This window comes from Bos grunniens, chromosome 29, assembly GCF_055505025.1.
Source record: "Bos grunniens cultivar Pamir isolate PY7600 chromosome 29, Bosgru_T2T1.0, whole genome shotgun sequence".
NCBI classification, from domain to species: Eukaryota; Metazoa; Chordata; class Mammalia; order Artiodactyla; family Bovidae; genus Bos; species Bos grunniens.
The window spans coordinates 28,728,542-28,741,394 of NC_141193.1; the positions used below are offsets into that span (position 1 = coordinate 28,728,542).

The window sequence follows — 12,853 nt, forward strand, 5'->3', positions numbered from 1 at the left end:
GATTGATTCCAGGAAAATAGATATCATCTGTAGAAATGACAAGTCACCAGTGTTCCTGTCACCTCTTCCAGGCAAATACTTGTCAGGTGGGCTTGATATGTGAGGTTGTTTGTGACTATGGGTCATAGAAAAAAAGATGACGACTGGGAATTTCACAGCGAACTCACTCTGGGTCACGCTGAATGTTAATCATCAGGCAGGTTGTGATGCTGGTTTTCAGCAACTGCATTTGCTTTTTCAGATGTTTCTGTATCAGGGATACTGTATGTTTCTCAGTTCTGGTAATCTGTTTGTAATATAGAGCATCCTCTCTCTCTCACTCACACTTACACAGACACACACACCTTTCCTCTTTTTTTGTCTTACGGTATGAAGTGATTGTATTCTCTTACATATAATCACTTTAAGAACACTGGAGGGTGTGTGTGTGTGTGTGTGTGTGTACATGTGTGTATAACAGAGGAGAAACAAGTAAAATGAGGTTTTAACTTGAAAATAAGCAAATCAAATTCATCTTAATATGTCATTTACTGCAAAGGAAATCATGAGGAAAACAATTTTAAGTAGCTTTCAAGTAGTTCATCATTTTGAAAAGCAATCTTAATAAGCAAATGGCTGTTATTTCATTTCACAGATATTGTAATGATGCTCTTTGATACATTTAGAGCATGAATTAGTTTCTAATCCTGTTCTTCAGGCATAGAAAAGTTAAGATTTTTTTTTTATATTTACTTTTGCATATTTCTTTGTTTTTTCCCTCAACCAAAATTTACACCAGGAGTGGATTTTTTTTAGGTAGCACCTTAGTTGCCAACTATAAGGACAAAGGCTTTAAACAGAATAAATATAATTTTAGCTGAAGTCCTCTTACTACTTGGAACTTCAAGTTCATCAATATTTATCTAATTAATGATTACATATATTGACTTTTTTCAGATAAAGCAATATTTTAGTTTAGTTCATTGCTAAAAAATTAGTATAATTTGCTAGAATTTGCATTGAGTGCTTGTTTTTATATATAATACTAATATAAATATACTGCCTGATATTACATATACTAATATAAATATTGTCTGATATTATTGATAATGTACATTTACAAGTCAGAAAATTAAGCAAGTTATTTTAAAATTAAAATATGTTTATTTGGGGAAATTTATTTCTACAAAATATTTTTATGTAAAATATAATATTTATTTTTCTTCACATTATTCACCTTTATTTGGAAGAAGCTGTCATCAGACCTTACATGAGTTTCTTAATTGAAATGGATTATAAAGCAAAAAACAAAACAAATGGAAAACTCAGGCTATGGATCAGAAATTGGATTAATTTTACAAATGTGTAATTGGTTAATTATATTGAATAATATCTTAAATGTATATTCTATAATCATCAATTCATTAAAATATTATCAGATGAAATACATTAGTATTTACAGTTTACAGTTTAACATTTAACCTATGATGAGACATTGAAAACCCACCTGCAGAAAGCTACAGTGGAATTTCAAAAGACGAAAGTGTTATAAAAATTGAACCTGAAAAATAAATATTTCCTTTGAGCTCCTGAAGTCAAGCAGTAGCATGGCTGTTTAACTCATATGATACTGTAGAGTACAACCTTCTCCTAACTCATAGTTAAAATGAATCCAGAAATCTAGCTCTTATATTAAAATGGGGGAAAATAGAAAGCCAGCTCTATTGCATAGCAACACAGAAGAGACAGTCTAATCATGTAAAGTGGAGAGGGGGTGAATGAATATCAGAAGAGCTTTTCAATCAATGTGAGGTAGATCATTCAGGTATAAAATCTCTTCTTTTCCCTAAACAGTACAAACAGTACATTTGTATTGGGGGTGGGAAGAGAGCAGATATGAAATATAAATTGTCTTCATAATTTTCTTAGTTCTCCATTTCAGGAGGCAGATGCAATTGCAATTAGAATTAAATTAATAAATATACATATCACTAAACTTTTTATATATCATCATTCTTCCTTACAGCAACTCTATAAGGCAGGCATTCTTATATATTCAAAGACATTGTGTTCCTGATCAGAGAACTGAACAGAATAGCAGAGTAACTTTCCCAAAGATCACTACCTGGTAAAAGGAAGAGAAGTCTTTTGATCAGAGGATAAACTTGAAAAACAGATGATGGTGGGTATTATTTTCAAATGCAGTTGTGTGTCAAAGTCGAGACTAGTGCTGGGGAAATAAAACACACACAAGTGGTAAATGTTTCTTAATACATAATCTATTTATTATTTCTTCAACTTCTTATGTTCATGCTTATATTTGTTTGTTTCGGTAACATCAAGCCAAACAAAAATGATGACTGTTAAGCATAATACAACAAGCACAACTACATTAAGCACTGGTAAATGGAGAAATTCTTTAGGAGGACAGTATATCACCTCTGAAACATTACCACCTAATTTGATTTTGAAAGTAGAGCTTAAAGAGAGTCGTTTCAGAAGCTGAGGAAGATGTGCTGAATAGAAAGTGTAATGGCAGTTGATTGTAGTATATCCCACAATGTTGTTTGGAATATTTAAGGGTGAGGCCAGACTGGGCCATGCATTTGCTATTTCAAGTGCAGATTTATCCACAGGAATAGTCTCAATTCTATTAGTCCAGAACTACTATCCTACAGTTATTCTAGGGAGTAACTCAGCTTTCTAGGATTATTAGAATACCCAGAACAGTAGTTTGTGCCCATCAAAGACTCAGGAACAAATAAATGGTCAATTGATCTTAAAGGCTATTGGGATAAAGAAGGCTCAAGAAAGAAAGACCTGTTATCACCTACATATAGGGAAGGGAAGATATCACTTCCCTGGATTTAAAATCTTTATACAAAAGGAGCTGGTGGTTATTTCTTAAGCACATGCCACATGCAAAGTATTCTGCTACCATCTAGGAATTTGAAGAAATAAAAGATCTAGACTGTGTTGTCCAAGAGACACAAATAATATGGAGGATCTTGGGGTAAGTCTTTTGAAAGTGATCTACAGTGCTTTAGAAATATCTGAGAGAGACAGTTGGAAAAGAAAAGTGTGCATGTGTGTGTGTATGGTGGGTAGGTATTGAAGGCAAGTGTGTAGGAGATACCAAGACAACAAACTGATCTGAAGAAGACTGTCAATTTTTGTTTGCTTGTTTCCTGTCAGATATTTTAAATAGACTATTGAGGCACAGATTGACGGACTGATGTATTTCAGTCCATACTGTGTGCCCTCAGAATGAGAGCTAAGATTCAGGCACTCTAAGCTTCTAGAATTTCAGGATGACACAGGACAACTTTGAATCCATGGTCACAGAAATAGCATTATTAATTAGAACAAAAACATTCTGGAGGAAAAAGACAGATAATAACAGTTCTCTGGAGAACTCTGTTGAATGTTAGGGAGTTTCTATATCATGATAGCTGATATTATAAACCACTTACTGTTAACCAGATACTGTCTCCTTTCATAATTGATTCATTTAATCTTCATGATAATCCCTTAAAGTATAAAGATACATTATCTCCATTTAACAAATGGAGAAGGTAAGGCTTAGAGAATTCAAGTAGTAACAACTGCACAAGATCAGATCTAGTAAGAAATTAGAGTTGGAAGTTGAATTCATACAGTGTAACCATAGAATGTGTATTCTTAGCTAATGTTATGTTCTACTGTTTATATGTCCCAAAGGAAAATATGGCAGCCACTCAATCAGTTTGGTTAATGAACTGAAGTGAAAATTGCTGTCATATCCAACTCTTTGCGACCCCATGGACTATAGAGACCATGCAATTCTCTAGGCCAGAATACTGGAGTGGGTACCGTTCCCTTCTCCAGGGGTTCTTCCCAACCCAGGGATCAAACCAGGTCTCCTGCACTGCAGGTGATTCTTTACCAGCTGAGCCAAAAGGGAAGCCCAGAAATACTGGAGTAGTCGTCTATCCTTTCTCCAGAGGATCTTCCTGACTCGGGAATTGAACTGGGGACTCCTGCATTGCAGGCGGATTCTTTACCAACTGAGCTTTCAGGGAAGCCCCCAATTTGGTTAATGAGGACAATCAAAACCAGGTCAGAGGACCTTCTCTTGTGGCCTTGACTGAATGATCTCCTTATAATCTATATTTTATAAAGGAGATTGTCCTTTTCAGCGGGTGTTTCCACTTCACCCTTGCTGCTCCCCTCTACAATAAAAGGCAAGGCTCTTATTTCAGCTATGACAAGCTCTGTTCTCTCTGGGCCTTTCCCTTGCCCCAGATCTGTCTCGTTTGTGAAGGCTGGGGGGAATATCCAGCATAATACTGCTAAATCAGTTATTCTCATATCAGGAAAAGCAACATCAACACCACCAGGGTACTTGTTAGAAATACAAACTCTCAGGCACCATACCAAGCTAGGAAATCAGAAGTTCTGGCCCAGCCCTCTGTGTTTGAACATGCTCCTTAAGGTGATGTTCATACATGAGGAACTCTGGAAATCATAGTGCTAAACTATGTTACATTCCAGAGCTTTTTTTTTCCATACTCAGTTTTCCTATTTCTTTGACTTCTTTTCTGAAGCTTAGATTTTGTTCATAAAAGGACAAAACCCCCCTCAAATGAGCTCTCTATTTAACTACTTTGAACTACTAGGTATACATTAAATGTTACAAGGATGTAAAACACATCACAGGAAATATGGGTATTGGTTTATAATGACTTTGCATGAATTTTAATCTATAAAGATATTTAATCACTGTGTTGTACACCTGAAGCTAGTATAATGTTGTAAGTCAACTACACAAAATAAATAAGCGGACAAACCATAGGAGAGACAGAATAGAATTCTTCTCTCACTCCCCACTGCTGTGACCATTCATCTTTCAATAACATTTTGGTCTTTCAGAGTTTTTGTTATTTTATCTGCTGCTGCTGGCACTGTTAGGGCTAGTATTCGTTCTGCCCCTATTAAAGTACAATATAGCTTCGGGGTTAAGTATTTAGAATCTACAACCAGACTTGAGTCATTATAAGACACAGTTCTCCACTTAAAGTGTCTATGTGACTGCAGCAACTTATTTAACTCACCGGGACTTGGTTATTTTATCCATGAAATAAGAATGGTAGTAGTAGCCCTCCAATATAGTTTTTAGTTTAAAATGAGAATCTGGAACAGTGACTGGCACACAACTAGCACAATACCATTGGCTGTGATTATTTCTCCCTGACTGACTCACATTTACGGATTTATTTTTAGTGCCAGGCACCAGTCTAAGCCTTTTAGGTATATTGTTTCTTTTAGCCTCACAACAATCCTATGAAGCATGATAGACTAATACAATCATTGACCAACTCCTAACACCTTTTAAATGCTTAGGATATGTCAGACATTCTTCTGGGTCCTTAACTGGTAATAAATCATAGGTTCTATAAATATCCCTGTTTTGTAGATGAGGAATGAAGCATAGACAGTAGAGTACACTGTTCAAGATCACTCAAGTAGTAAGCGACAGGAACGGACTTTGAATCTCAGATGTCTGGCCCTGGTAAACATGATCTAGACCATTGCATTCCTTTTTATAGACAAGAAATCAGAAGCCAAATGAGGTTAAGTAGCTTTCCAGTCACGTAGTTATTAACCAACAGAGCTAGAATCTTATCAAAATTTCTGTACAATATTGATGTCATCTTTTTTCCCTCTCCCACTTTAGTGACTTTGACCGCTTTACTCCCCTGCAAGCCTTCCTCTTATCTGAACTTACATGTATGCTTCTCACCTTCTGACTCCCTGACTTCATCACTTCCTACCCCCTCAATTTCAGTAAGCTTTTCATGTTTACTTAACTTTAGGGGCATAATTGCATTCCCTCTGGGGTCACCCTAAACGCTATCATCTCCAAGATGCCATGGACTTATGATTTCTTCTCTTGCCTTCCCTGTTGTATCTACACCTGCTTAAACCCTCCTTACAATTTCCCTGTTCATCTCACTCCTGATGTTCTCCTACTCACGTGTATCACTGTGTTCAGCCGTTTTCAATTCTGCCTTTGTTTCGGATATGTAATGCAATCTCTTCCATGTTTTGAAACTTTGCTGATTCATTTCCTCTTTGGAATTTCTTCATCCTTTTTCATACTAATCTTCCAAAGCCCAACTTTAAAGGTTCCTCCTGAAGGACTTGTTTCCTTGTCACACCAGCTGGAATGGACTTTTCCCTCCTTTGCTTTCCATTTGCACTCTGGTTATGGCCTTTAGTGTATGTTGTTTTTGGCTAGTTGTCTTTCTTTTGCTCTTCTACTACACATAGAGCATCCTTGTCTTTTTCTAGATGCCTAGTTGCAACATGTGGGCTCCCCCGGTGGGTCAGCAGTAAATAATCTACCTGCCAATGCAGGAGATGCAGATTTGATCCTTGGGTTGGGAAGATTCCCCTGGAGAAGGAAATGGTAATGCACGCCAGTATTCTTGCCTGGGAAATCTCAAGGACAGAGGAGCCCGGTGGGCTGCAGGCCATGGGGTCACAGAGTCAGACATGATTTAGCCACTAAACAGCAATAACAACAAGTTGCATCTTGTAGATAAAAGAGCAGAGATTTACAGATTTCCATGTCGGAGAGTTTGGAATTCAGATATCAGGTCTATTGCTTGCTTTTTTTCTCTTACACAGTCTGTCTCTAGTCTCTGATTTGTAAAATGAAAGTGTAACTCAGAGTTGTTGTGAGGATTAAATGAATTAATGTAGGTGGAGAGAGTATAGCAAGTGCTCTGTAAATTTGGCTCCCGTTTCCTCCTCAACATAGTACCCTAAATATAGTCTCATAGAGGTTTGGAGTGTGAAAGCATAAATCAATGTTGAATGAAGTGGCTGTTTCAATTTTGACTATCTGTAGTACATTAAGAAAAATGTAAAGACCTTCCATATTGGCCAAGAATTTCTATGATCATTATTTTAATTACTTGGATATTGATTTAGATATCATTTTCATAAAATTAGAAAAAACTGGATTCTGAAGTGTTTTATGAATTATATTCTTAAGTAGTTGGAAAAAGTCAATCCATTTTTATAATGCAATGGCCACTAATAATAAAAAGGATAGCTAAACAAATTGAGAAACTTAAAACTAGGAATCATTTGGAAATGTCACAGATTATATAATTAGAAACAACTATTCAGGGTAAGAATGGAAAGTAAACATTGAAAGTAATCTACTGACATTTTTAATCTCAGGAATAGTGTGATTTCAAGTAACTTTGTGAAAAACGAGTATTTAAATTTTCAGTTTTAATTCTGAAACACATTACTGACTACATATTATGTGCACAATTAGATGTAAATCCCAGCAACAAAACCCACTGACCTTGGAATTATATGGACTAGATTTGAAACAAGATTCCTCTACTTAGAGCTGCTTAACAACTTGGGCAAGTGATATCACTTACTTCAGGCTTAGTTTCTTCATCTAGAAAATGGGTGTCTTAATAATGTCATGTCATTGCGTTGTTAGATTTTTGGTATGTGAAGTATAAGCATGATGTCTTACCAGTTGAATAATCACTTATTAAATTTAGTTCTGACTACAATATGAGTTGAGTAACAAATAGTTCATGATTGATTCAGCTTTACTGGCAGATGATTTTGTCCCCCAAGGGATAGTTTGTGATTTCTGGGGACATTTTTGGTTGTCACCATTTGCAGGCATGTGCTATGGGCATCTAGTGCATAAAGGTTGGGGTGCTGTTTACATCATCATATAATGCACAGGACTACATCCCACAATAAAGAATTTTGTTCATCTCAGAATATCAACGGTGTAGAGGCTGAGAAACCCTAAACTAAAAAAAGATAAAATTAATCTCTCTCCAGTTTATCTAGAGATAGCAATGTTTTCAAATAGGCAGAAAGAAACTGATGATTGAAAGATATAAAATAAATGTCATGCATCATTCTTTCAAAATAAGTATTAGAAAAGAAGACACATATTAGATGAACCTGTTTAAAAACTATATATATATATATATATATATATATACATATATTTGTAAACCTTAGGATGCACATGCAAAATTATCACCTGGACTGCTTATTACAACCAATTTCCAGGCTTCACTCTTAGCACATTCTGTTTTGGAAAGTCTGGAGTAAGAAGTCTGCATTTTTAATAAACACTCCAGGGAATTCTAATGCATCTGGTTCATGGACAACAATTTGAAGGAATTCTTCCAAAGAGCTGAATGGAGTAGTTGGATGTATAACTCATATAAACACTTTTGAAACTCCTTTAGCATTATGTAGCTCTGGCTCTCTTTATCCTTGATGTTGTAAATAGCCTCAGTCTCATTTTTATTGAGCATAAGAAATAAAGTAAGATGGATATACAGAAACAACAGTAGTTTTCCAGTATACAGAAACCTACCCATAAGCCCAAAACTCCTGTGTCATTTTCTCTCTCTGCTTTCACCTTTTCTGCACAGGTTTAACATTCAAACTCCCAGAACGGGAAAGACATTGGCCTTTGGGACGGGTACCATTTACCACTAGGTCCAGGAAGCTTGCTTCATACACTCCCTTGTATCTAGTTCCTCTCAGCCCTAAAGGAAACCTCCAAAATGTTCTGGAGTTTGCACATAAGAGCATGTGGATTTCAGTCTTGAGACAGGTGAAAAGTCAACTGAAAATAATCAAGCATGAAAATACATTTTTAAACAATTTTAATAACAATTTTGAGTTTTTATATTTTAAAGACAGGATATGGGATTTTTGCATTTAATTTCTGGAAAATAAATCCATAGTCGGCAGAAGTTTAATATCGCTGGGCATTTTAATGGGGATAATCATTTCTAGAAATAAAAAGTTTCTATTTTGCACCAAGCATTTAGGAAATAAGTTACTTTGACTCAGAGCCAAAGATACCTATTCAGGAAATAGCACACAGGAAGAACAGAAGAGAATATTCACCTCTTGAGTGACTGTTTACCTGTGTGAAGAGAAGCCACTGAGAACAGGTGGATTATTAGGCTATAGCAAGTAAACAAAAGTTTGTGTCCAAGTCTAAGATTCATAGAAAAAAGCTGATCTACTTCATCCTTTCATAAAGTCATTTATCAAATTTCAGTAGCAGATTAATCATGATCAAGGCTCTTTCAGAAACTCCCGTCTTTAACAGTTACATTTAAACATGCTCCTGGAAAAATGAGAACTTCTATGAGGCAGCCAATTTTGACTGAATTCAAGGTTCAGTGTTTGCCTTGAAAAAATTTACTGAGAACACACAGCTTAGCCCACTAGAGACAATGTGTCCCCAGATTTCTCTGCAAGAGAAATTTCTAAAGTTACCTGGTTAAGGGGATATTTTTCTTCCTTAGTATTACATTATGAGAGATTTTTTTTTGTTAATAATGGAATATAATTTTTACTTGTAGATGGATAAAGGTGTTAGCAATTCTATTTTGAATTGTTTATATGTATGCAAAAAGAAGGGTATCTAAAACCCCTCCACTCAACCACCTACACAGAAAGACAAACCTGAGGTAGATATATGAAGTATTAATTTTTTCTATTTTAAAAATATGTCCTATGGGAGCTGATCATTAGATCTGGGGAGCATTTACATATGATTCCCTTCATAAAATTTTATGAATGGAGTTATAATTTCCATACTTCAAGGTATCACACTAGACACAACTTCATTTAGGCACTTACTATTTCTTTAGCAGCTCTTCAGTGAGTATCTCCTATGTATCAGGCACTGTGCTAGGCATTAGGGATACAACAGTGTATCTGAAAAGCAAGCTCTTGCCCTTCAGCAGCTTACATTGTAGATATATAGACTCAAACCATATACAGTGCTTAATTAACTATTTAAAATTTGTAATTATATCTATGAAGAAAGTGACTAAAATTATGTATAAACAGATTTATTCAGTTTAGTTCAGTTGCTCAGTTGTGTCCGACTCTTTGTGACCCCATGGACTGCAGCACACCATGCTTCCTGTCCATCACCAACTCCCAGAGCTTGCTCAAACTCATGTCCATTGAGTTGGTGATGCCATCCAACCATCTCATCCTCTGTCGTCCCCTTCTCCTCCTGCCTTCAATCTTTTCCAGCATCAGGGTCTTTTCCAAGAAGTCAATTCTTTGCATCAGGTGGCCAAAGTATTGGAGTTTCAGCTTCAGCATCAGGTGGCCAAAGTGTTGGAGTTTCAGCTTTAGCATCAGCCTTTCCAGTGAATATTCAGGACTGATTTCCTTTAGGATGGACTGGTTGGATCTCCTTGCAGTCCAAGGGACTCTCAAGAGTCTTCTCCAACACCACAGTTCAAAAGCATCACTTCTTTGGTGCTCAGCTTTCTTTATAGTCCAACTCTCACATCCATACATGACTACTGGAAAAACCATTGCTTTGACTAGATGGACTTTTGTCGACAAAGTAATGTCTCCACTTTTTAGTATGCTGTCTAGGTTGGTCATAGCTTTTCATCCAAGGAGCAAATGTCTTTTTATTTCATGGCTGCAATCACCATCTGCAGTGATTTTGGAGCCCCCCCCCGCCCCCAAAATAAAGTTTGTCACTGTTTCCATTGTTTTCCCATCTATTTGCCATGAAGTGATGGGACCAGATGCCATGATCTTTGTTTTCTGAATGTTGAGTTTTGTTCTTCAAATGATGTAGCAATTCAAGATAGTCCAATATCTATTTGCAATGGCTAGCCAATCCAGTTCAGAACATTCTTATTCTTTTAGGAAAAAAAAAAATTCTGTCTTGAAATTGCTTGTAATTAACCTGATCTGAGAAATGTAGACCTGTTAACTCCTTTTATTTTTCAGAGTTTTCGGAGCTGCCATACTTCTTACCTCTACCCTGAATATGCTAATCCCATCAGCAGCCAGAGTGCATTATGGGTGTGTCATCTTTGTTAGGATACTGCAGGGACTTGTTGAGGTATGGAACTACAGGATGACATCATTTTAAGGTTGGCATGCTAACAAGAATCAGAAGATTATCTTTGTTTTGACCTACAAATAAATATATTGTATTAGGCTGTGTCTAGTGAAAGTGAAGTCGCTCAGTCGTGTCCGACTCTTAGCGACCCCATGGACTGTAGCCTACCAGGCTCCTCCGTCCATGGGATTTTCCAGGCAAGAGTACTGGAGTGGGGTGCCATTGCCTTCTCCTCCTTTAGCTACTGACGTGTAATGCCCTCTGTGTTATAAACCAGATATGTTTAAATGATGACAGACTACCACTGTGACTGTTTATCCCCACTTATCTGGAATTGAGTGATGATGAAGTGTTTAGTGAATAACATAAAAAAAAAAAAGAACAGACAGTTTTGTTAATGTGCTGTGATAAAAATTTTGAGTCCATCCTCTGAATTAATATGTTTGGAGAGTTTTTTAACAAGTCTCTGTTGGCTTTACATCATGATCTGAATTTTCACTAAAAAAAAAACATTTCATTGAATGTATTCTTTGGGCATCAACTCTAATGATTGACTTTTGCTCCATCAACCTGTTGTCTTTGAAGGAATATCATTTAAAAACTTGAGAATGGTATACATATTGCCCTTTCTCTTTCCATGAAATACGGTGGGAGTAGGTAAGTTAGATAAAGTATCAAGGCACTGAAAACAGTTTCTTGTCTTTCCAAAAAGAAAGAAAAAATGATAGGATCAAAACAATACAAAAAAGAATATTTTAAAGATTTTAAGTTTTAGACACGCATTTCAGGAAGTATAACAACCTTCAAGGATCTAAACTGCACATTCTTCTGTAGGGATTTGGGAATCACTAAGTTTAACTCTTTACAAAATTGTCTCTCAAACTGTTCAGAATTGCAGATGAACTGAATAATAGAGGATCTTTTCTTCAGCCTTAATCAGAAGAAAGCTGAGGTTAGAAGGAAGTCTTAAAGGGCGGGAATAATTTGAACATGTGACTAAAAAGAGGTCATGTCTTACCTGGTCTGGGCTGAAAGTTTTTAAAATGGAATTTTATGGAATCAGCAAAGAAAGGCCCTCACATGGCAACTGGGGACCCTGTGCCCATTCTAAGAAAACAGCATCACATCAGAGAAGTGAATGTGCTTATTTTCCTAAGATCCAAGATTCTAAACAGTGCTGATATATTTCTTTCCATCACAGGGTGTCACCTACCCAGCATGTCATGGGATATGGAGCAAATGGGCTCCCCCTTTAGAGAGAAGTCGATTGGCAACCACCTCCTTTTGTGGTGAGCATTATGTGCAGATACAGTTATGTGCATAAAAGCTTAGGAACAACTTTTGTAAGAATTGAAAGTTGCTAAAACTCATCTGTAAGACCATTTGAGGTGTGTCTGTATGTGTACATGAGGAAAGGTTTTTGACCCACGATCTCAATTTCTTTAATTATTACTAGTCTACTCAAATCTTCTACTCCCTCTTACATTTTGTATTTTTCTGGGAGTTTATTCATTTCTTCTGGATTTTCAAATATATTCATTAATTATTTTTATTATAGTTTTTTGAATTTTATTTTTATTATAGTGTTGTACTATTTTTATATCTCTGACTTGGGTGTGTAGGTTATATTCACTTGTGTAGTCTTGTACTCCTGGATATGTGTTTGAAGTATGTGGATAAGAGTGCATATACATCCAAGTGTGCAAGGATGTGTTTGTAAGATCCAGTCAAGGAAAATGAGATGAAGTCAAGAGTTTCTATTGATTTCACCTACTTTTCTCTCATTTTCTCTTCTACTTTAGGTTCCTATGCTGGAGCTGTGATTGCAATGCCTTTAGCTGGCATTCTTGTGCAGTATACCGGCTGGTCTTCCGTATTCTATGTCTATGGTATGTTGCATTTCTGTATAATAGAATTAAAAGAAATGTG

General features: G+C 36.2%; 1 protein-coding gene across 3 annotated transcripts in view; it reads left to right on the forward strand.

Moving 5' to 3' along the window:
- SLC17A6 (solute carrier family 17 member 6) overlaps positions 1-12,853 on the forward strand; it is a 39,532-nt gene that overhangs the window by 12,712 nt on the left and 13,967 nt on the right. For 2 of the 3 annotated variants that reach the window (XM_086385610.1, XM_086385612.1), the window contains 3 exons: positions 10,810-10,924; positions 12,126-12,213; positions 12,727-12,813. In XM_086385610.1, the coding sequence (XP_086241736.1) occupies positions 10,810-10,924; positions 12,126-12,213; positions 12,727-12,813 (290 nt within the window). Of the gene's footprint in view, positions 1-2,005; positions 2,162-10,809; positions 10,925-12,125; positions 12,214-12,726; positions 12,814-12,853 lie in introns of those variants that run through there. The other variant, XM_086385613.1, reaches the window with a different exon arrangement.